This window comes from Etheostoma cragini, chromosome 8, assembly GCF_013103735.1.
Source record: "Etheostoma cragini isolate CJK2018 chromosome 8, CSU_Ecrag_1.0, whole genome shotgun sequence".
Classification (NCBI taxonomy): Eukaryota; Metazoa; Chordata; class Actinopteri; order Perciformes; family Percidae; genus Etheostoma; species Etheostoma cragini.
The window spans coordinates 25,521,847-25,547,277 of NC_048414.1; the positions used below are offsets into that span (position 1 = coordinate 25,521,847).

Sequence of the window (25,431 nt, forward strand, 5' to 3'; positions counted from 1 at the left end):
TGGAAAAAGGCTGCAATGAAACAAAGAGTGAAAAATTTAAAGGGGTCTGAATACTTTCCGTACCCACTGTATGTCATTGCATGACACAAATAGGAGGAAGACATAGTCTTCAGGCTGGTGGTGAAATGCTAGATAATTTCTACAAGGGACTATCACAGAGAAACAGCTTAAAATCTGTAGGGAAAACTGCAGTTTAGAAAATCCTTTTTTGACGGAGTCCTAATAAAAATGTTATGGCTCCACTAAATCACGCAAGCATACTGTAGTTAGGAAAGGCATAGTTGTAACTTACCGCTCAGTAAATCCTTAATTGAATAATCATAAAAGTAGAGGATTTAGATTATAAGAGAACCGATATTACTTATCGGATACAGAGTACAGTCTGCTGCAGGGCCTCAAATACAACTAGGCCGATAAATCAACTGTGCACCTTACACCTTGGTATTCAGTCAACATTCTACATTCCCCATTGCATGAGCAAATACTGTATTAGAGACAAAGAGGAATCCCTCTATATAACGCATTCAGAACACTGCAAGTTCTACCATGGACTCTGTAACATTTATTTGTGGAAAAAAACACCTTGGTTACCTTTTTTCAAGCAATTCTAACATGGTTAGACTCAGCTCCAATTATCCCAGTTCTCATTAATATTCATAGAGCTAAGCTGCTTGACTCGGATTGGCTAACAGCTAGCCAATGAGAGCCTGGCTATCAGCATCCTTTACCCAGCACAACTGGGCGAGCTCATGAACAGTAATGAGCTCAGGCAACATGACGTCAGACTGACCAGCTTTTGTAATGACGACATAACACAAACACATATGGACCTAACATATTTCAAAAAACGCAAGTAAAAACGATTTTGTGTAGCAGGGGACCTTTAAGCCCACATGGGTACCCTGGTCAACCAGCGAGGTTGGAAAACGCAGGTAAGTTCATATTGTTGTCAAAACTCCACGCAATCTCCTGTCTGATGAGTGACAGCAACCAACTAGACAACAGGCCATGCTCAAATATGTAGAAATGCACCTTTTTCTCACTCCTTGTTGAGGGATTCTACAGACACTAAAAACCCATGAAGTAAACAAAGCCTGTTGAGGTCCCAGCAGCCACGAGGAGGAAAAGATGCATGCTACTCATATTCAAACAAGGCCACGAGCTACAAGATAACAACAGATACCACACGAGACATCTCACCCAGACACGGTGAACACTACTACTGCTGGCTAATCACAGTGTAGACATTGAAGCTAAGGGTCAGTGGTTGCAACATTGCCTATTAGAACACACCACACGCACACACACACTTGAATGTTATGCAACTGAGCAGGTATGAGAAAGTCAGGGGAACCACTGCTGCGACTACAGGACAGAACTACAGCAGCACAGTAAAGCTCGGAGGGGAAGCTAAGAGCCATGCCAGCAGTTTAGTAGGAGTCAGTTATCAGAATCACAATCAGAAATACTTTGTTGATCCCCGAAGGGACACTCTGTGAAAAGACGGAGCAACTGCAACAGGCTGCATGCACGTTGGCGCAAGCGCGCTACCTACTACTACACAGGGTTCACAATACTTGTATCACAGTGTATGTGTTCAGGTGTGGGGTCTGTGTATATAAATGTGTGTACCCTGCAAGATTTCCTTTTTTGTTTGTTCCTTTTGTATGTTCTAGTGCTTCTTCTTCATCTATGATATGGTACAACAAAAGTTGTAAGCAGATGTAACTAGAGCATTTGTCGGGGAATATTTCTACAATAGCCCGACCCATGTCCACAGGCTGATATTATCGCTATTTGGCATTTATAATAAAATATTCATTCTTTAAAATAACGTCATGACAAATAAATAATTCTGTTAAATGAATATTTAAAAAATTTAAACGGACTGTCAACCAGAGGGCGCTCTACAGCGTCCCTGTTGGCAACACTGACTATTTTCTTTGTTGTGTTCTTTTTCAAAAAACTTGAAGTTTCATATCTTAAGTTTCTATTTTTATAGATTTTATTTATCATAATTTCATTATATTTTGATGTTCCTCTGTTCTGTTGAGACAATAAAACAAATGATATTATTATTTTAGAGAGAACTACAAATAAGTATTGTAAGGGAAATCTGTTTATGTTTTGTAATGTGTTTCTGGATTGTTTTTTTAAAATATATATCGGCCAATATATCGGCACATGGAATTTTTTAATAACCCAAAAAATTTCGTATTGGTATCGGCCTTAAAAATCCTGTATCAGTCGGGCTCTAATTTCTACCTGCAACACAGTACACATGTGGTGCATTAATATATGGCAACAGGACAGAGTATGTGTGATTTACTCAACCAAATAAATCACAGCTCCTGTGTTCATCTTGTGCAACAATGTGTGGCTCATTTATGTGTTTTTAATAGTTTTTGGACAGCAATGGAGCTCTATGTCACAAAGGAATAATCTATATTCTATATACTTAAATATTGCTGGTTTTGGTCTTTTCATAGGATTCACTGACAACAAGAACAATACTGAATATCAGCAGTTTTAAACTAAATCATTTTTTCTCTATCTCAACTATCATGCTGCTACCTTTCACGACTTTGCTTTGTAAATGATGTGTAAACTATGTATTGAGGAATATGCAAAGGAGGCAATATTTAAAGAGCATGTTCTTTATGTATTATGACTTGGTACAGTCAACACTGCCAGTGCATTATTTTCTAAATGTCATTGTGTTTCTACTTTGATTTTGTTCTTTCTGCCGGACTGATCCTCAGGATATGAACAGTGTTTCTGTGAATGCCAGAATCCATATTGCTGTTTTGAATATTCTGACTCTGAAATATGCGTTTGCCTCTCTACTGACGTTTGTGTTGTACAGCGTGCGTGCTGAAGGGTGACACATACAAGTTGCATATGGTATTCATTTCTTCAATATTTATGAGTTTATGGAGATCAAAGACGATCTTAAGAGGACCGCATGAAGCCGAGTGTCTGATCTCTGTTTGATGTAAAGAGTGTTTGAACTAGGAACCTAGTGAGGGTGAAGGGAGAGGGAGGGGGGGGGTTATAGGAGCAGAACGTATTGCGATGAGGCTAAAAAAAAGCCAGCCATTCAAGGTAGATATGAAGGGTACAAAGCTCAAGTTGTAAAAAAATAAAAACAGGAGAGGAGGACAGATTGGGTTAGCCATTAGGTTAATTTAAAGCGACAGATTTGAAATACATACCGCCCAGATGCAAGTCCAGGATTTCACTGTAATTAGAATCTCCCCAATAGTCTACAATGACAGGGATATATTAGAGATAGGAGTTATTTCACACAGGCCCAAACTGGGCACACACACAAATTGTCCAATAACAGCAAGTCATGCATGCTTTTGCAAACACGTTCTTACACGCTCAATCACACACAAACGCACTGCAGCGACACTCAGAACAAAGAGAGTCCATCAGTACTAACATGGCATTTTCCAAAATAATAAGGGGCTGCAACATAGATTTGCTGTATGCTGTTTACTGGCTCAGTCTGCTTAATATCACACAAAGCCTTGTGTACGTTTGTTTTTTTTGTTGTAGTTGTATTTTGGTTCAAATCCATATGCACCAATGTTCAATTACAATAAAGTGGGGATTTAATACCTAATCATTTCAGACTGAAAGAGCAGCTGAGCGTGTTCTTTGAGTACAACAGTCACAAACATCTCTGGATTGCTGTTACTCACAATTAAAAAAAAAAAGTACTGTATAATGGATACAATCTCAACAAACATCTGTACCAAGTTGCTCAGCTACAGCAGACATTTGCAGAACATATTGTAATGATGATGTCAGCCTGAAAACCAATTTCTATTGGATTTCTTACATTTTGATTGCATTTGTAAAATGTAACGTGATCGGAGTCTTGATCAGTGTACAGACGACTCTCCTCGTTGAGAGGCAGTGAAAGAGACAAAACACATCCAGAATGAGCAAACACAAATCTATGTCGGGACACACATTCTCCGGATTGCATGCAGCTCCGACTGGCGATGGAGGACGAGTTATGAACGGACAACATGTTGGAGATGGAGAACTGTTGCAGTGTGTCACCACAGATGGAGCCTACATAACAGTGTCACATGTCATTAATAACAATATTAAAATATAAAACTACAGTGAATCTAATACCTGATCTTCTTTTGTGCTGTTTGGGTAATGTATAAGTACCTTTATACAATCCTTTAAGAGAGTAGAGTAGTAAACAAGTTAAAAACAAACAATTGGCCGGAGACACAGCTGATGGAAAAAGTAATTGGTTATTTGGTTGGTGGGAAAATCCCGGAATTTAAAATGTGCCATGCATCTACGTGTAAGCTTCGTTTACCATCATCATTTAGTAAATGAGGATTAAATACACTGTCAGCTCTATACAGGACAACCTCAGTGCCGTATTCACATACAAAACTCCCATCATGTAAATGTGTAATGGCTGCTGAGCACTATTTACGCTTATAACACTGTATCCAATAAAGAGCCTAACAAATAATGCATTCTTCATCTCGGAAAAATCTTGTCTGTGATAGTCCCTTGTCTAGACTTAGTTGGGTTTATTACTTAAAAGAAACAAATGTGTCTTTCTGCACACAAATCTACGTGCTGTAATATACTTAAGATAAACTGTAAATGCAGACTGTGATTTCAACAGCTTTTCTGAGATAATGCGGTTTCTTGGCGACATCCTCCTAATCAACATTGATAGTATTACTATTCCGTAAGAGCTCTAGATAAGGCTGAACACATATCATATAAAGATGAAACATGGTCTCACAGAGCCAGCGCCGACACAAAAACAAGATTTAATTGTCATACGTACAGTAAATCATATCGTAATGTTAATAATAAGTTACCGCAGACTTTAATTTACTGAATGTGGGCATTATCTGAAGTTACTGATACACTATGCAGCATGCAATGGCCAAATTGATTTAAAAAGAATAGAAAAATAGAACAAAAAGTGTATGATGGTATAAGTGACAAGTTGTTACCTGCTTCTCCTCTCAAAGCTTTCTCCACAGCTACGCCTCTCTCTTCCAGCTGCCTCTGCTTCTCCTCCACCTGCTCCAACTGTCTCTGGATGATCTGAAGGAGGATGGAGAGTCCCATTATTATTAGTGGCATACCGTACACACAGTGCATTACAAAAACTTGGGTTAGCTCAAGTGTGTGCACAGAATAATTCCATCCACTATTAATTACAACTGATTTGTGCCACAAATTGTCTAAGGAAGGTGGCTGCAGAGGTTACTTCAAACAATTTACCCTCATTAAAATTAAATGTCTCAAGGTGCAGCCAGAGCATGGCTAATTGCCACTGTATTGATGTCTACGTGAATGTGAGCCTGTTCGGATGGTCAAATATTTTTTCAAATATTATTATTTAGTAATATGTATAGCTTCCTCTCTTTCACCCACACCACACTGCACTTGTTGATGGCAGTGCATCGGGTGACAGAGGGGCATGTAGCCTGGTCCCCCATGACCTCGGACACCAAAGTGTCCAGCTTTTTTAATTCAATTCAATTTTATTCATAGTATCAAATCATAACAAGAAGACACTTTACAGACAGAGTAGGTCTAGACCACACTCTATAGGACCTAAAAGTTTTAGTAGTTCCTTCCAGAGCAGAGAGTGACAGTGGTGAGGAAAAACTCCCTTTTAGGAAGAAATCTTGGACAGACCCGGGCTCTTGGTAGGCGGAGTCTGACGGCTAATCTGGTTTTACAAAGTACTCAATTGTATCACTAGATCGGTGGCAAGTCTAAAAGAGGACGTGTCAATGAACACCTCTTGTTAAGGTCTCTGTTACTGGAGGCCAAGGCCACAGAGTCAGGTTACTACTACAGGCTACTACTACCTCTTACCTACTTTTAAACTACTAAAGCTATGAGAAAAAACGTAACCAGTGTATTAATCGTAAGGACATATTTACATTTGAGTGACCCATGTAAAACCAGTTCAAATGGGTTTTGCATGTCTTTGAATGACCTAAGTCCCTTATGGTAAAAAGAACCATTTTACCCCGAAATATCTATATAAATCACTAAATCTAATATGCCAACCACGAATGCGTAAAATGTGGACGTTTGGACAGTGGCTGTCCGCGTATGATGCGACAAAAAAGGCACCCTTTGGCGTGTGTGGTGGATGGGTTAAACACGGGACTTTCACCCAGGAGAGATGAGTTTGTATACCGCATGTGTCCTTGCCTGTCCCGTTATTGCCGTCTGTCAGGAAAGCCGCTTTCTTCTTTAACCAGCCCGTTATTCTCACGAGTCACGGAACCGTAAGCCCACCCAGGACCTTTTCCTTAACCTAACAGCGTCAAAAGGGACGCCAAAAGTCCAACCAAGCATGTGTTATATGAAGCTAAAGGAGACGACCAAGGGCGTGTTATAAGACGCTAAAGGAGACGACCAAGGGCGTGTTATAAGACGCTAAAGGAGACGACCAAGCGTGTGTTATATGACGCTAAAGGAGACGACCAAGGGCGTGTTATAAGACGCTAAAGGAGACAACCAAGCGTGTGTTATATGACGCTAAAGGAGACAACCAAGGGCGTGTTATAAGATGCTAAAGGAGACGACCAAGCGTGTGTTATATGACGCTAAAGGAGACGACCAAGGGCGTGTTACAAGATGCTAAAGGAGACGACCAAGCGTGTGTTATATGACGCTAAAGGAGACGACCAAGGGCGTGTTATAAGATGCTAAAGGAGACAACCAAGCGTGTGTTATATACAGATGATTCTTCCTGTTGGTTAGATGCAATATGCAGCTGATGCATGCATATGTGGCCCATGAGGCTGAATTTTTAAGGTGAACATAATTGAGTAGGATTTGATTAATGACATGTGAGTAGTGTGATGTATGGGTTAGGAATGAGCGATGTCTAAAAAGTAATCAGAAATTACTTTTTTTTTCCTATTTGAATTCTTACTTCCTCTGTCAGTGTTAAACTGTATCAGGGCCATGCAGCAAGAAACAAGAAGCATGGTTTGGGTTCTGCAAATAGCCACTAAAAGGAAGCAAAATTCAGGCCAGCAAACCACAGCTCCAGGAGTAGAGACCTAAGCTGTGGATTAGTGCTGAGTCAGTGGACTGGAAGCCTGACTGCAGAGTTACAACATCAATCACAGTGGATTTCCTAGTCAAAGGATGGATTTGGCCACACTCCAAGAAGGGTTGAGTCACATTAGAGTGGCCATCTGGTCCGGTAAAAACAAAAACAACGGGACAGCACTGAGTAACTGTGACAACACTAATGTTACCTAGTCAAGTATACCACCACTGACATGTGTGTATGTCCCATTTCGTTTTTAAACAGTTTGACGTGCACAACATGGGCAACGGTTGAATGAAAACACCACTTGTCAAAGTGTTTGAAAGAGCTTCTCCGCACCCAAACACCATAACCACATCTCCATGCTCCGCCATCCTTTAATACCCACCAGGTCCGGATATGTTGCGGAACGGCTGCGGCCATGACTGACAGCTAAAGTCACGAGGACCCACGAGATCTCGCAAATTCACGTATGATTGTGTGATATAACAGGATTTAGTTTCTATAAACAGAAACTCAACTTGAGGCCTGTCTACGCCAATTATGGGTTAGGGTTAGGGTTCAAAGTGGAGGGAAATATGATCTTAGGTGAGCTGTCCGGCATCCGGAAAAAATTGTAGCCCTACGTATCTGCTCCGGAGTCAGAACACGGTGAAAATACACAAATTGACTTTAATGGAAACCTGATGACTCCGCCGCCATTCTGGAGCGGATCCACAGCTGTTCCGCAACCGGTGGAAATCAAGTGTAAGTAAACCAACACAAAAGAATGCATGCAACCTACTTTCAACACAAAAGACCTGAAAACAAAAAAAAATTGTCTTAATGATGGTTCTAAAGGGAAACTTTAGTTGGATCAACAAACTTATCACAATTAAGACTGGGTACCGAATGTAATGTAATTTGGCACCGACCACATTGCCTCTAAAGTATTGAGTAACGAAAAATGCTTCATCATCTGATTTCAATACCTAATAATATGAGTAAATCTAATCCGAGTCAGTAAGCCAATAAGCTTGCAGTATGCTTCTACCAAGTTCTAATAACGCTGATGATTGGCTGTCTTACGTTACACATTGTAGAGACCGGCAGGAAAAAAACATTATTCATGTAGTAGGAGATGAAAAATATGTTCAAATATTAGTGTCTTTTTTCTTTTATTAAATTGGTATAGAAAAAAGTATTGTTTGGAAACGGGTATTGAAGTCACGGTTTTGGTACTGAAATGTGTTGGACGATACCCAGCCCTTATTACAATTGCCCCAGAAGAGCACACGAATGCATGGCCCTCCATCCATTAGTTGAAGTGACATTTCCCTTCAAACCACAAATGTCCTTCTCCCAGTGGTGATGGAGGAAAAGCCAGTTACCTGGGCTCTGTGCAGCCTCTTGAGTTCCTCCTGCTTGGCTTGTCGTCGGGCAGCTTTCTGGACCCTTCGCGTCAGCTTGGCATTCAGCTCTTCCTCGGTGTAGGTTTTCTGGTGTAATAACAGAAACATGGGTCAGCGAAGTCTCTATCGCTCGCCGCTAATATGTGTAGCGGACTCCATGGGGTCCTGGCCCTTCAGATTAACTGAACAGGAAAGGAAGGGGGGGGGGGGGGATCTCTTATTAGATCTTGTGGAAGGTGAAGGGACAACATTGACTAGCAGAATGCAATCTAGCTTGGGATATTTCAAAACTTCACTCCACACTATCTACAGGCTTCTCTAGGTATTACAATCTCAAAGTATGGTTACCTAAAACAACTTAGACCACAATGTGACACACATATATCAACTACACTGCAGCTCTCACATTTATGATCCTCCTCATTAAAAAAATATTCCATAATTATAGGCGATACAGTACAGGAATAAGCAGAGGTCTTTACCCCTTAGCTGTCTTTTTGAGGACATAAAAAGTTGGCGTGAATCAGGAGAGAGAGAGAATAGCACTGAAGGAAAAAGTTATTCCAGTATCCAGACTGGAGTAAAAACAGTACGGCAGTGACAGGCAGGTTAATATAATACCAGTCAGAGAAGAACAGCCCCTGATATCACGAGATGCAGAGGTATCAGTGTGACCAGAAAAGTGAGCGTGACTTATTGGAAAAGTCACATTTTAACAGAGTGGAGATCCAGCAGTGAGTGAGCGAGCTGCGGTCCAACTGTCACATGCTTCCAGAGAGGACGGTTAGTTTTAGGCCAGGTGCCCATGAGGTGTTATGACAGCAAACTGGCACATGCGATGGGGGGTGGGATGGGGGGTGGGGTGGGGTGTTATCAATGGGAATGTAATACTACCTTTGTGGCGTACGATCTCTTGAACGCCAGTGCGTGAGGGACATAAACAGACTTGGGGAAGACAACAACAAAAAAAAACACAGGGGAGGAAACAAACATGATACAGATGATATGTTTAAATGGGTTAATGATTATGTTAAAATAAAACAAAAACAAACTAAAAAGTAATAACTTAGCTGGTACAATCAAAACAGGCGATGTTAATAATCCCACACCAACACAAAAATGGCGAGGTGCAGCGACATTTTAAACATCTATGTTAATCAGAAACGAGTTAAACATCAATTACAAACCACATTGGAAGAAAATTGATTTTCCGGATTCTAAGACCAAGGACTCTAGAGACCCGTCTTACCATAAAGCACTAATAGAGATAGGTTATTTTTGGCCTACAATCATTTCTACGGAAATATATCTAATACACTCAAAGAAGCTACACTCACAGAAACTACCACACAACAGTCACTAGAGACTGGTCTACTTGAATCCTGTGGGCTCTTATTGAATTAGGCACGGCCTGGCAGGCATGATGCAGCTTTAACCTCCTGTTACTGGAGCTGCAGGAAGTCCAAATTCAGATCAATATTGATAAAAGAATAATAATAATAAAAAAAAAAAGTAAATTCTTTTTATGTCGTTGGAATGAAGAAAACAAAATGGCAGCAAGTTTTTTGTCTTTTTTTAAAATGGGTTTACAATAGTTATTAAATTCATGCCTCTCGCCCTGACCTCGACTGTATCTATCTAAACCACCAGACACACACACACACACACACACGCACACACACACACAGAGCAGCAGCGGAGACAATCATTTTGAATTTCAGCTTAATGAATGTAAATGGATTCAAATAAATAACTCATATGATAGAAATATGCGTATTGTGCGCTGGGTTTTCGCTTAGTGCTAATACGCCGCCTGCATATTTCATGAATCCAGTCTTTTAAAGAATTCACTCATTGAGTAATTTTGCTAATGGATATCATTATGATGTGCATTTAACATGTCATTTTGTGGTGCTGGAGAACATGGAAATATGTTTTTTTTTTAAATCATCATTTGGTTGCATGCTTTGCTCTGAGATCACATGAGGGCAAGTATGCTCTTTATTCCAACACTACTTTAAAAAGGGATGAATAAAGTATTACATATTCATGCAAGCTTTGTGAACTTAACTTTAGTAGAATATTATCTTTATACATGTACAAAATTATGTTTAGGTGAAATTCAAAATCATTTAACGCCCATCCGCACAATACCTCCTCCTCGTTTTTCTCCTTTTCGCGATCAACCTCTTTTCCTCGCTCTCTTTCTTTATGCCTCTCTTTCACCCTCTTCCTTTCCTTCATCTCCCTCCTCCTCTCCTTCTCCAGTTTCTCCTCCTTAATCGCTTCCATGTGCATGCCTGATACTAGGTCAAAGATGTCCATGTGCTGCTGTGAGTGGAAGAAATTATTTAAAGAAAAAAGTGTTGTTTTTTCTGGGTTTTTTTAGGGAAGTAAAACAGAATAGGATGCAGTAGATGTGAGGTCTAGCCTCGCTAAGCCTGTCCCAAGAAGTATTTCCATTCAGTCTGGTAACAGGCACACCAGGCAGGTAAAGACATGCTTGTGTTGTTGTTCTTTACTCTAGGCCTGCACGATATGAGGTAAATATGCAAAATGAGCTTTTACGCTGCTGAAAATCGCATCATCGACAACGATATTACTCGCGATAATGAAAACATATATTAAATTGTACTCAGTACTGCCTTTCTGCTGCTTCCAGTGATCTTCTTAAATCCAAAAAAATTGCTTGTTGAATTTAAAACAAAAAAAAGAAAATATTCTCCAAGATTTTTTATTGAACTTTGAAGTGGATATAAAAACAGTTTCATTTTAAAGTGCAGTTTTCAGCTGATATTTTACTTCGACTAAAATAAAAAAATGTGTGTTTCGGGATGTGTTTTTTTCACCAGTTGATATTGAGATGGCGATGCAAAAAAAAAAAAAATTAAAGCTTGTGCGTCAATTTTCAAACTAGAAAAAGTGAGGGTGCACCGGCCTCTGAATAAATCAGAGATGAAATATATGATATCATGCTTCTCCATATCTACAATGTAGAGATGCTGCTGCTCAAAAGGATATGAATTCTTACAAGCTGGCTGCAACATACGATACTATTACTTTTTTTTTCTCAACATACTATACTTTGACTTTCAATCATCTTTTCAACATACTTCCTTAACTTTTTTATCATTTTTCAACATACTATACTGACTTTTAATAATTTTTTCAACATACTTCCTTACATTTTTTATCATTTTCTTAAAATACTATGACTTTTTAAATCACTTTTTTCAACACACTATACTATGGCATTCCAGCTGGTGGCCACCGATTGTCAGCGGGTGTGTTGCAGACTAACTTCTCAATGATGAGCTCGGTCTGGCTTTGCGAGACTATGAATGTCTAAATACCTCGCGGTGAAGATGTGACGTTTTGATTTGTGTCTACTGTTACTCACATCTGCCTTTGACTTCTGGGAGGACCTCTCCAGAACATCATCACAGGACAGGTCGGATTCCTCAGAGAAGCTCAAGTTTCTGCGGGATTTCAAGTCTGTGACAAACAATAACAGAGACAGGTTTCTTCACTCAAAATGTAACAACAAGTATCACATTTAAAATGGCCCTGGGTCCCCTTTCTTACCTGATGATGGTGAGGTTTTCTTCTTCCCGGAGTCCTGGGTGGTGGAACTGGAGGACGGCGTGCTCGGAGATGATTTATCGTCCTTCTTCTTTTTGTCCTTCTTGTACCCTGAGAAGACGGCCTTCCACAGCGACTTGTGTTTGGGCGGTGTCTCGTCTGTGCCGGAGAGCCTGCTGCTGTCGTTCTTGGCCTTTTTCTCCTTCTTATTCTTGCGCGGCGAGAAGAGGGAACTTCGTTTCTTGCTCTTGCTCGTAGAGGAGCCGTCCGACGAAGCCACCGAGCTGTCCAGACTCTTGTTGCTGCTGAAGAAACGCTCAGGTAAAATATCGGCCTTCTTTGACTCCAGAGCTTTCACGGCTGATGTCTTCGGAGACGCGGCTGACTTTTTGCTTTTTCCGACAGCATCTGGGGTTACGCTCCGGGCCGTTTTAGGTAAGGCACCCTTGTCTATGTCAGATTCCTTCATTTTGTTGAGCTGCTTGGCCATGGCGTCTTTCAGAGCCTGGCTCTTGACTGACTTTTCTCTGGCCTTCATTCTCTCCTCAGCGATCTCTTTGGCCTCTGGGGAGAACTGAGTTGCTCTCTCGGTCCTAGAGACCTGGTTGACATGTATATTTGGTTTACCATTTTCCATGGCTAGAGCCAGATGTAGGGGAGGTCTGTATCTGCTGGGCTTGCTAGTGGGTGGAGTATAGTAGCTGTTCATGCTCGTTTCTGGTGTCCGCTCATCATAGGTCTCTTCCACGTCATCTGCAAACGGAATCTCCTCCACCGTCTCCACGAACGACTTCCTCACCTCCTGCGGCCGTGGCTTCTTCTTCTCCCTCATGACAACCACTGGAGTTGTTTCTGGATCTGCCTGGGGCGAGGAGACTTTCCTGCGTGCGGGTTTGGGTGCAGACACGGGACTCAGCTGGGTCCTCGGTGCGGACACGGGACTCAGCTGAGTCCTCGGTGCAGGAACAGGACTCTTGACTTTTGCTGGCTCTTTGGCACGCTCAGGTAGAGGGTTTTCTATCCCGTTGCTCCAAGACACCTGGTGTCTCTGCTGCCGGAACACAGCAGGAGACTGATTAGCAGGCACAGGTGGGGGCGGGCTGGAGGGCGGGGTGAGCATGGTGGAGTCGGACGTGTTAAAGCTGTCACTGTTTGCTGTCTGGCTCGTAGCCATGCTCCCGTTCAACCCCAGGCCAGAGCTGTTGCTCAGGTCCCTCTTATCGGAGCCATTACTCTTGGGCTCCGTAAGAGCAATGGGGGTAATGACCTGACCCTCAAGAGTTATGTTGAGTCTGCGGATGACAGTGCGGCCAGTGAAGACAGGCTTCTGTTCCTCCAACACATCTTGAGACTGTGTCTTAACAGGGCTGGAGTCCTGCACTGGAGCCGTGACAACACTCCTTTCTAAGATCTTACTACTGCGGTCCAGAGGTGTCAAACCAAGGCTCTTTCTGATCTCGGCACTCTTTAACCAAAATTCCTCAATGATATCTGTCTTTTTAGATGGAGTTTCCTCTGTTGAGGACTCTACAGAAATTGGAGGCTCAGAAGGGCCCTTGTCTGTGTTGGTCATGGGCGTGGAAGTGACTGCAGGGACAGGCTGAGTTCTGACCGGAGAGTCAGAGCCGAGGGGTGACGATGGCTCCTGACAGAGCAAAGGCCGAGCACAGATTGGGGAGAGGGGGTTGCCTGTGAGAGGGCAAATAGAGCGGTGAGGGTAGACAGGAGATATAGGTGTGCAAGTCTCTGGTAAGGGGGTGGGTTGAGAGCAGATCGCGGAGCCAACAGGGGATTTGACAGGGGATCTGACCGGTGACTCTGTGGTTGGTGATGATTTGGTGAGTGAACTTAGGGGATATGAGGCAGGGACATTGACAGGGGAGGCAACAAGAGTAGGGGATGGGACAGCGGAAGGATTGCGGACTGGTGCAGGCGAAGGGGACAAAGGACTCTTGGGGGCTGGAGAGGGAGATGTCCTCTCAGCCTTCCTTTCCTCTGGTATGAACGGTTCTGGGAAAAAGCGGGTGCCAGGAGACATCAGCAGACTTATCTGGAAAAAAAACAGAGAAGATCAAAATTAACATCACATACCTTGGGACATAGGTGAAATGTAACCAAGTACATGTACTTGAGTACACATTTGAAATACTTGTATTTGACTTAAGTCTTTTATTTCCATGCCACCTTTTACTCCACTAATCTGACTTCTTTAGTTACAAGTTATGTTACAAGTGAGATTTTTGCACAAAAAACACATGTAGTTCATATAATGCCATGTTTTATTGTAAATTAAAACTACCCAACTACAAGTACAGCTTAAAATGCTAAATGCTGTTTTCATAGTTTCCAGTTTCTAAAATGTGGGGGGTTTCCTGCATCGAGTACTTCTACATCTAATAAGTGAACTACATTTCCCCGATAATTACACACGTTTAACCCTAATGTTGTCCTCGGGTCAAATTGACCCCTTTTCAGTTTTTTTCATCACAAAAAATGGGCCGTCGAAATAAGCTTGAAATGTCAACATTAGAAATATCAAATAACTTTGGAGAAAACATTAAAAAAGCAACCACAACATAGGAAAAAGGGAAAAAATGGCAGAAAAGGCAATTACTTTTTTTAGGGGTAAGTAACATTGATCATGTACTTGTAACTGAGTTTTTTGTTTTTTACAGTGTGGTGTTAGTCTTTTTACTTGAGTAAAGGATCTGAATACTTCTTCCTCAATGGGTGTGGGACTATCTCACCTGTAATTCAGGCTCTGGAGATGGTCTGAGAGGGGAAAGAAGAACATCTTCTTTCTGCATGGGGCTGATGCTGGATGGTTCTAAATGCACAAATGATAAAATGTTACTAGTTATGCAAAAATATTTCTAAGTGATCAATTTAGAGGATTAATATAAGGGACATGTACCAATACTGGAGGACATCCTCAGCCTTTCTGACTTCTTGTCTTCCTCGGGAAGCTCTTCGCCACGCCCTGACTGATGCAAATGAGCCTCAGCTTCTGCATCTGAAGGGATGTCATCTGGAATTTCAAAACAAAACTATGAAATATTTAATGGCTACACAGCTATATAACATTAATAATTGCTATTCCTTTTTTGCAATGAGGCAGAGTTATTTGTGAACCATAAAATGTCGTGAAAATAAGTGATGGACTCATTAATATTTGTTCTTTTATGACCGCTCACCCTGATCCATCTCGGTACCAGGCTCCATATCCGGACTGTCTGCTTCTGCTTCCAGATCTCCATCCTCACAGGGCTCTGGCATGACAAATAAATGACAAAAAAGTGAGTCAACTGGCCAAAAAACTGTTCTCTGTTCAGACAAGCCAGAACCTTTTTCAACTTCCTAACCTCAACTGAAAATTTCTCATAAAATCTCACTTCAGGCTACATGTTAAAAAAAGAAAAGAAAAAAAAGAACCAGAGTTCAAAGATTGATAATGAAAAAATACATCAAATCCAGTTTTGAAGAGTGGAGCGAGTTCGTAGGAAAAAATGTAAAAGGTCGGAAAAGGATGAAAAGACTTCAAAGCCAAAATCTATTTTTGTTCTGAGGATAGCTTTAAGAAACGTTTTGTGGCAAGAAAATCATACATTAAATAATATAAGTCAGTCAAACAATGTGAACAAAGGTTGGGCACAGAGTAGCGTTAGTGAATAGATCCATGCAACTATCCATTTTTAAATGAGCAAATGGATAACATTTAAACCAAGCAAAAGCACAACCCAAATGTTAATGACATGTGTTAAGTGACGAGCAATAATCCCGCATTTAGACAACATTTGGTGGGAGAGACTATGTTTTCTAACAAAAACTGAAATGCAGAAATGACCCACACAGTTAATTCATGCAGTTTTAAAATAATAATACATTAGCCATCACTTCTATATGCACTAGATAGGCCTTTTTTCCGTGTGGGTGCACACAGGCAGGCATACTGAAAGGACATCAGCGCTTTATAAGAACAGTCCATTTACATCAGATTCTAGTGGGTCTTGGCTTTTAACCCAGAGTCCAAGTGCTGCATATATATCCAAATGTATTGTGTGGGACATTCATTGCATTCAGTGATGCTATTAAAAATAAATAAAATACCTCTACAGCCTCTCTGAACTTTGTGCAAATGCCATTTATGGGTTAGTCTAGAAAGATAATAATAGTAATAGAAATACTTCACCCATAAGCCAAAAGGGCAAGACAGAATGTTGTGTTTTTAAGCCTTATGGCTCATCTCGCTTGGATACATTATATAAAAAGCACGATATAATATGGGAGTCATAAGAAAATACATATTTTGGAAGCTGAAAGGGTAAGATGAGAGATTGGGAGGTGGAATTTGACCCCAAGAGAGCAGGACTCTTGAGAGCAACAGCCTTACAGCATGCATGCTTGTGAGTTAACTGGTCTCTGTATGCGTTCCTGCATGCTCCAAGAAAAGGCCAGCTGATAGACAGATAGAGGACGAGTCTAAGACGGGATGACATGATCCCTTTAAGTCCGTGCTACCTCCAGACATGGACTCCAACCAGACTCTCACTGCCTCGTGTCGGGCGGACGTGTGGCCAAGGGCTACGTTCAAACCAGGGGGGGGGGGGGGGGGGGGGGGGGGGGGGGGGGGGGGGGGGGGGGGGGGGGGGGGGGGGGGTACGGAACAACGAGGGATAGATGGCAGTGAAATAACAGTAAAGTAATTAGACACATGAGAGAGAATACAGCAGAACACAAAAGAACAAAGCAGAACAAAACCAAAATAAATGACAAGGGGGTTATGAGGTGCACTGGGATGTGGTTGAAGAACACTACATTCCCCCCAGCGACTCTGAATAGCAAATTAAGAGATTTGACACAAAATTACGACATTCCAAGAAAGAAAAAGAAAAAAGCAATGCGACAAAAATGTAACAAATCAGACATGATTATAAACAACAGGTGGGTTAGTTGGGAGAGCTGGCTCCTTCTGTCGCAGACAAACACATATAAAAACAGAACAGCAGCAGCCACACTGGGGAATAGAGACACCCTGATCCTCAACCCTGTGAGGCCTACAAATTGGGACTCGCCCAGCAAAGCCTTCCCAGGTGTTCAGCTCCTCTGGGTGGGTTACCTGTAGAGGAGGCCTGCGTGAGCTCAGAGGGTTGGGAGAGTTGGGAGGCTGAGGCCAGCTGGCCCTCCTTGTCTCCCTCAGAGTCCATGTGTGTTCTGACCGAACCTGGGATGGCCTGAGGGTCCACAGGCTGCAGGATCTGTTGGATCCTTAGGTTCCTCGCTAAATGAGGGTGTCGGCATACAGTGTAGTGTTGATTTGTTTGGTGATGCGGTGAAGTTGTGTGTGCAATCGGAGACAGTTCAATGAGGGATGGAGGCAGTTTTTTGCAGAAAAAGGTAGTAGTAGAAGAAAAAGGGAGGAGAGAAAAGAGAAAAATGAAAGAGAGAAGGCAAAGGGACAGTTAGAATACAGTGGCAATAAAAACTATATATATCCTGAAAGAGGCCAGGGACAGGGAGGCTGCATGCACTAGACAAAAGTCAAACGTAAAAGCTTCAAAGATATGAGGTTTAAAGAAAAAAATAATATCCATTCTTCCACTTAATTCCAAAACATAGCTGCAGCGCCTTGGGGGGGGGAACACAAGAATGACTGACATTATTCAGTTTATTTTAGAGCCCGACCGATTTTTAAGGCCGAAACCGATACAAATATTTAGTTATTTAAAAAAAAAAAAACTATATTCTGTTATATATTTATTAAAAAGGAAAATCCAGAAATGCGTGACAAAACATAAACAGATTTACCTAACCTAGTTGAGTTCTCACTAAAATAGTAATATCATTTGTTTTATTGTCAGAACAGAACAGAGGAACATCAAAATATATTAAAGTTCTGCTATATAAAATTTATAAAAATACAAACTTATATGAAACTCAAAGTCCCTTGAACAAAAACACATTAACCTAATTACAGGGACGTTGAGAGTGCCCTCTGGTGGACAAACTATGCAACACCAACAATTATAAAAAGGTTGGCCGTCCGTTTTACTTTTGAATATTCATTAATTTAAAAAATATTTATTTGTCATTATGAATGATTCTGATAAATGCATTTTTAAAAATTTTGTTTTTATTTTTGGCCATTATAAATGCTGATACCGAGAGATCCGGAAATGCATATCGGCCGATAATATTGGCCCGCTGATATATCGGTCGGGCTCTAGTTTAGTTTATTAAAACCATTTCCAAAAACGGAGGTGTTAAACAGGTTAACAGCAGGTTAAAACGGGATAAGACTCACAGTGAGTCTTTAAAAGAAACACAGTTATGAACACAAAATCTTTTTTTTAAAACACAGCAAACAACAAACCAAAAGCAAAGACAACAAAAAAAAGAAAAAAAGCCTCACTCCCATAGAAAATCCCTAAATAAGAAGCCCCAAAACCAGCCAGGATCACGCTTAAAGTAACTGCAAACACATCCACAGGCAGTGCTGCTGCTACCTTTAAATGTACCAACATCTTCTTCATCTGTGAGGTGCTTCTCCAGCCAAAGGCCGGACTGGAGCTCTCTATCCCAGGGGCAGTAATCCCCCTCTGCCAGCAAGGGGAGACAGAGGCCCAACCAAAACCATACAGATACACGCGTACACACAGACACAGTGGACATAGGGGGGAGTTATGAAGAGGAGGGGATGGATAGGAGAAAAGAAGGAGAGAGGGATGAGGAGAACAATGTTTGAGACGGTGACACTTCACATGAAACAGATTTTCAGGTCAAATGGAGTATGGACAGGTTGTTGACGTACACAGAAGGACACGTTTCCAGTCTCCCAGGGGACCATGCTGAAATCACACCAAGAGTGAGAAACAAGCCTACCATCGCTCGACTCGCCATCGTCTTCATCCTCATCTTCCTCCTCGTCTTCATCTAGTTCTCCGTCTCTGCTGACCGCGTCGGCCAGAGCCTCACCCTCATCCTCGCCCTCTTCCTCGCCCTCTTCCTCGCCATCCGTGCCCCTTAGTTTGGCGTGGAGCTCCACCGCCTCCTTCCAGGGAACACCGCCGAGATCGGAGGGGCTGAGAGGTTGCTGCTCCACCTCCTCCGGATCCTCCTGCTCATCCTCCTCGTCCATGTCTGACTCGGAGCTACTGTTGGACAACACAGGAGGAGGAGTGCCAGTAAAGTGTTGGAACAAATGGCGCAGGAAAAACAGACATCATCCGAGATTTTTGCTTAGAATAATATATTATGGATATGTTTAATGGCAGCTTAAACATGATCGGTCGGATTTGAACTAACGGTCTACCAGGTGAGCTGCTCAGGTACCCCTGTTCTGAATAATATATTGAACTTTATATCTGTAAAATGTCAGAAATAAGTACAAAAATGTGCATATCACAAACCCAAAGTGACAGTCCTCAACAATACGCGATAAGCCAGAGAGAAGAAAAGGATCACGTGTTCAGCTAATGGTTTAGAGTTAAACAATTAAAAACATTATCTATCAATATTGAAAACATGTGTTAGTTGGTTGGAGGTTGTTTATATCAGTGAATTCCAGATGGTCATTCGGCCTGGCACCTTATTTAATCAATGCAAACGTGAATAATGAGGATTGTTTTCATGACTTTTCTACCCTATTTATTTAGCCCACTAGAAACAAACTAGAAAAATTTGAAATAAAAATGTGTCATGCTTGAGAGACCCTTTATACTAATTTTCAGCGCCAACATTTTACTTGTGGGTTCTACTAGAATAGGTTTACATGCTTTGATGTTCAAAAAAACATACTCATACTCCCTATTGCTGCAGTGCCTCTGTCTGAGCTCTTACCACGCCGTCCTGAAAAGCCCAGCCTGATCTTATTGGTCAGCTGGCCCACTTCGTTTGGATTGGTCAATCAAATTCAAACTAGCCACTGGGTGGGCTGTGCTTGCTCAGGCAGCACAGCCAAGGGGGTAAGCCTCTCCTCTCTGAGCGTAGCTCCCATGGCGCCATTTTAATGCTACGAAGCTATCACCTGCCGTTAGCATCCCATTGACCGCCATTCATTTTGGCGCCACTTTGACGGTGAATAACATCAGAAGCGTTTAAAGACTCTATTTTTCCGTTGTTTATGTCTAATGAAACATGACAAGGCTCCATTACCTTATAACACACATATATATATATATATATATATATATATATATATATATATATATATATATATATATATATACACACAGTATTTAAACGCACACATACACACACAAAAAGACAGGAGAATCTAAACAAGTGCCATTTCAAAAGAACATATCAACACCATTTTGATTTTGATGCTCTTACCTGGAGCCCAGGTCAGCGTCTGCGGCCTTGTCAAGCACGCTGCTGAGGTTGTGTTCTGCCAGTGTCTCCTCAGGCACCTCCTCCAGCTCCTCCTCCTTCTGCAGGGACAGACGGTAGTTCTCCAACTCGATGCGCTCTGGAGTTCCCCGCAGACGTTTAGCTAGGCTGGGCGCCTGGAGGCCGTTGACCTCCGGCACTGTGGTTGACAATGGGGCGTAAGTGGAGACCACAGATGAAATGGTGACATCGGGTTGGGCAGCAGGTTGGAAGGTCAAGAAGGCAGAGGAAAGAGAGCACAAAAAAAAGAACTGAGAATCCACAGTAGAGAGGAGCAGAGAAGAATTTAACCCTCTGTAGTGCAGGGGCCACGCAGGGCTAAATTAAAGGGCATGATTAAGCCTTTAACTGTTTTTATCTGTGGAAAAGAACTGCAACAAACCAAATCCACTGTGTCACTTTTTGTGAAAACTATTGCGTTTGTGTGAACACATCAGCCTGGTAGCATCAAATACATCACACATCATATAATGTAACTAGTGCATTTCCATACATATTTTTTGGTAAATTACTTGTTCCCATTTACTCCCACTCTACTGAAGCCACTTTATATTTTAAGGACAAACTGACAAGGACACACCAATTGAAGATCTATAACTGAATTTATTGCATTAGATTATATTCCTACAGCAAATACTATCAACAAACACACATAGCACTCTAAAATAGTTTAGTCATACTACAGTTATACTATAAGTACCAGATTGGTGCCTTGCCTTTTTCCCATCCTGAGAAGCTAATCTTAAAACTGTTAAACTGTATTTCCAAAATATGAACTAATATCAATAGAATGGATGAAAATAAGTATTTTACACATTATACTACATGTGTTATCTTTCTACTCACTTAAACATAGATTACATTGCTCTCCAATTAGGAAAAAATGTCAATGAGCTCTATCTTGCTAAAAAGGCATAGGTGTGACAATGACCGTGTAATATTTTATACTGCAGCATTTATTATTCTGTGATAAGGAACATGGTCACGACTGCAATGGTTTCCTTTTATTCTTCCTAATGAGGCAATGCGCCGGAAAATTGAAAACATCTGTGACGAAAATCTCCCATCCATCATAAATATTTAAAATAATGAACATTATTATACTGTTTTATTGGAATTACTTAAATATCAGGATGTGTGATTTTGTTAACAATAATATGCATTCCAGTTAATGTAGCAAAGATGCACATTATTGAGCAAACGCAAGTGTGTTTTAGCAGCAATCTGTCGGGGGTTAGAGGGTTGAGGGAGGCAGGAGGACAGGGCGACCGAGAAGGTGTGACGGAGGGGTGACAATCACGGTCACAAGGCACAAATTCAAGCACTCGAATATCTCTCAGTTTTAAGCTGCTCTGACAGGTGGGGGAAAGGTAAAGCTCACAAAAGCACTGATACAGGCACTTTATCACAGCATGGGGAGTTTCAGAAAGAGGGATACTGTAGGTGCAAAACAGCTTCCAGAAAGAAAGGAACACATCACAAAGCAGGCTCTAAAAGAAACACATCACACAGGAGGAGGTAGAGCTAAAAGAAAGCATTCACAGGCCACTAGAGAATAGTTACAGTCACAACAGAATAAAGCTTGGCTCATTCAAACAGAGAAAGGCAAAAATCTTCTTATGACTAACTCGTATAAATGTGTGGCATTATGCCAATTTGAATTGATATTTATAGTTAGAAAGCTGGCACACTACTAGAGCCCGAACGATATATCGGCGTGCCGATACTGTCGGCCGATATTAGGCATTTCCCGATATATCGTATCGGTAATGGCTGATTTGCATGGTTTGTCCACCAGAGGGCGCTCTACAGCGTCTCTGTTGGCAACACTGATTATTTTTGTTGATGTGTTTTTGTTAAAAGGACTTTAAGTTCTGTATGTTAAGTTTGTATTTTTATACATTGTATTCATCAGAACTTTAATATAGTTTATTGTTCCTCTGTTCTGTTTTGACAACAAAACAAATTATCATATTATTTTAGTGAGAACTCATAAATAACTACAAAGAACTAATGTAAGGGAAATCTGTTAATAGATTTTTGTAATGCACTTCTGAATTTCTCTTTTAAATATACAGTATATCGGCCAACATATCGGATTTCTTAATAACCAGATATTCGTATTGGTCATAAAAATCCTTTATCGGTCGGGCTCTACACATTACTGCCACACCTTATGATAAAATTATAACAGGAAGAAAGTTACAAATAATTAATATTGCTGCCTGGAGAGCTCACTAGAAGAAATTCAGTCCAAATATTTATTTTAATTACCAGGCCAAGAGAAAAGATATGTGAAGATGCACCATTCATATCCTTACGTGTTGGTGCCAGACGGCTGCTTAACTGCCTTGACCAATCAAACGGCATAAAATGGCTGCTAACAGACAGAACGAATGTTGCATCTTCAAGAAAGCAATCGACCAATCACTGAGACAAGGAATCACAAGATTTACATGATCACTCGGCAGGCTCGGTCGGCTAAAACTATACATTCCCACTGGCATTAGTTGGCAAGGAAGGAAAAAGAAGGAGAGAGAGTCATGCTAGAAGAGGTTGAGCAGGACATTGACGGTGAAACAGCAGAAGAGGTAGATGCAGTAGGTACACAGGAAGGGAAAGTCTAGGGGGTTGTGTGCCACCTGGTGGCAGGTCCAGGAGAGCGTGCGGCAGAGGTTACGCAACAGGACTCCCACGCCCCTGACCAGACGGTAGGGCGCAGCCACCACAGCAAGAGAGGAAAGTGGGGTACCTGAGGGCTGGAGCTCGGCCGACGGGGTTGCCGCTGCCATCGCCCTTCCGGGGGCATCAACGGTCGCCGTAGGAGTTTGGGGCGCCTGGTTCTCCTGCGAAGACAGATGACATCAACCACAGCAAAGTCCCCTACTTAAAACACTTCCCCTGTTACCTTGTGTCCCTACCTTAGCACTGCATTTAGAAGATAAACCAAACAAGTAGTCTCTTTGTTTTTATGACAGCCAATTCCGGATTTCCTCCAGGATTTTAACTAGTGAATAAAAGCAGGTACCTTAGCAGTGACTGGAGCAGGGGAAGGAGCAGGCCTCTTTCTCTGAGCATAGCCAGACAGACGGTAACAGAAGTGGGGCTTGCAGTAAAATTTCCCTGCAGGACAAAAGAGACAGACAGCAAGTGAATTGAATGCATAAATAAAATATATACGCAGTGTATATTCTGTCTTTTTTACCTCAGAGAATCCATAAGCTGCATCTCTTGTGTAGAAGTAAACCGTGTGTTTGTCATTTAGAATTAAAAAAAAAAGATCTTGCTTTCTGTCTCGGTTCAGACCGTCCGTGGGTTTAAGTCCCACGGCAAACTCTGAAAAACAGCTACTGTCTCAGTAAACAATCTGCTGCCTGTCCTTGAGCATAATAGACACGTCCAAAGGAGGAAAAATATGGAGTCATGAGACTGCACTCGGCTCTGGGGTCAAGGTAAAGTTAATGTGTTACTGAGATTTGCATCTTGAAAGCCAGAAGGTGTCAGATCCAGTTCCATGTGGTCAAAACACATCTCTAATTATTCTGAGGGCTAAAATAGACAAACCTGATGAAACCTGGTGCAGTGTATGTGTTCATTTCAGTTCACTCCTCTCAGTGTCTCTGGTAACTAGTATCCATTTGAAAGTGGGGGATTGTGGTGTGCATTGTCTGTCTGCCATAGACTTGTTTTGTTATACAACCACTAGAGGGAGCCAGAGTCTAGATAGATAGTGGTTTAACAAAATATAGTTTGCATTTCAGAATCAGAAATACACTATTGATCTATTGATTGAAATTCTGGGTTACAGTTGCAAGAAGCATATGAGAAGAAATTTAAATAAAAGAAAGAGATATAAGGTGTGTGATATGTATGGTATTTACATAGTTGCAATATTTAAATAATTAAGGCAATAATTCTCTTTAATCAGATGGTTTTGGTCCAGGTTAAGCCCAAGTTTAAGTGTGGTGTGACAAGTTTTTTGGGCTGCAGTTGATTAAAACCTTGATGACAATCGCATGAAAAAGGAAAGGAAAGCCATCTTGACGTTAGTCTTACCATCCTCCACATCAAAGGCGTAGGAGGACAGTCGCAGTGTGGTGCCACAGTATTCACACTTGAAGCAGCTGCGATGAAAGAACTTCCCCTCTGCGCTCAGCCTCTCCATCACGTACACGCGCTTTCGGCAGAAGAAGCACACATCACTGCCACCGATGTTGGCGGGGAACTCCTTTCTGAGAGAGCCCTGTGGAAGGATAGACCATTGATCAGTTTGAGGAGAGGAGAGGAGTGGAGAGGAGAGGAGAATTAGTGGACATCACACACCAGGCCACTGCCAATCTATTGGGTATTGCTACTTTATAATCCAAGGCAACACCACACCAGAGCAAGTCAATGGCTATTAGTCACCAGGAATGGGGATGTCTAATCACTGAGCAAATGATCAACAAACACACCAGTATCCCAAAACAGATGTTACTTGTGGAGCAAACACACACTACAGCTACTAGAGACGGATCAATGTGACAGAAAACTAACACATCAATGTATCAACATATCAATGTATGACACAACACTCCTTGGCAAGTGAGGTTTTGATCTGTGCAGCAACATGCCTTCCACCCCGTGCATGGGGAGCATGCTTACCAAATCCCTCTTTTCGAGTAGGGGCTTAGGGTCTTCCTGAGAGTGAAGCTGATTGGATATCTGCTCAGCCAATGAGCTAACTCCGCCTGTGTACATCCTTACATAGCGCTATCAACAGCATAAAAAGGAAAAAGGTGGACAAACATGAGAAGATGATGGATGGAAAAAGAAAGATAATATAACAAAGAAACTGTTGGAAAAGTGAGAAGAGGACAGCTTAAACAAAGAAGGTGCTTACAGACAACAGTTTCTGACAGGACATTTAGACGTGACAAAGCAATCTTTCCATGCTGGATTGATCAAGCGGTCAGATGTGCTGGCAGCCCCAGCTAACTGCAA

At 41.6% G+C, this 25,431-nt stretch overlaps 1 protein-coding gene across 12 annotated transcripts in view; it reads right to left on the reverse strand.

The window, feature by feature from the left end:
• Nucleotides 1-25,431, reverse strand: part of mical3a (microtubule associated monooxygenase, calponin and LIM domain containing 3a) — a 101,536-nt gene that overhangs the window by 8,781 nt on the left and 67,324 nt on the right. For 6 of the 12 annotated variants that reach the window (XR_004657496.1, XR_004657495.1, XR_004657494.1 and 3 more), the window contains 19 exons: nucleotides 24,505-24,691; nucleotides 23,477-23,571; nucleotides 23,201-23,294; nucleotides 20,392-20,587; nucleotides 18,940-19,211; nucleotides 18,564-18,656; nucleotides 17,177-17,338; nucleotides 16,579-16,641; nucleotides 15,255-15,329; nucleotides 14,975-15,088; nucleotides 14,808-14,887; nucleotides 12,064-14,110; nucleotides 11,879-11,973; nucleotides 10,633-10,809; nucleotides 9,373-9,423; nucleotides 8,458-8,565; nucleotides 5,013-5,106; nucleotides 4,156-4,206; nucleotides 3,216-3,266 (listed from right to left, as the gene is read on the reverse strand). Coding sequence is in view for 1 of the 12 variants with exons in the window: in XM_034878275.1 (XP_034734166.1) it covers nucleotides 3,216-3,266; nucleotides 4,156-4,206; nucleotides 5,013-5,106; nucleotides 8,458-8,565; nucleotides 9,373-9,423; nucleotides 11,879-11,973; nucleotides 12,064-14,110; nucleotides 14,808-14,887; nucleotides 14,975-15,088; nucleotides 15,255-15,329; nucleotides 16,579-16,641; nucleotides 17,177-17,338; nucleotides 18,564-18,656; nucleotides 18,940-19,211; nucleotides 20,392-20,587; nucleotides 23,201-23,294; nucleotides 23,477-23,571; nucleotides 24,505-24,691; nucleotides 25,093-25,200 (4,036 nt within the window). In the remaining 11 variants the exon portion in view is untranslated. Of the gene's footprint in view, nucleotides 1-3,215; nucleotides 3,267-4,155; nucleotides 4,207-5,012; nucleotides 5,107-8,457; nucleotides 8,566-9,372; nucleotides 9,424-10,632; nucleotides 10,810-11,878; nucleotides 11,974-12,063; nucleotides 14,111-14,807; nucleotides 14,888-14,974; nucleotides 15,089-15,254; nucleotides 15,330-16,578; nucleotides 16,642-17,176; nucleotides 17,339-18,563; nucleotides 18,657-18,939; nucleotides 19,212-20,391; nucleotides 20,588-23,200; nucleotides 23,295-23,476; nucleotides 23,572-24,504; nucleotides 24,692-25,092; nucleotides 25,201-25,431 lie in introns of all 12 variants that reach the window. The other 6 variants (XR_004657487.1, XR_004657490.1, XR_004657488.1 and 3 more) reach the window with 4 other exon arrangements.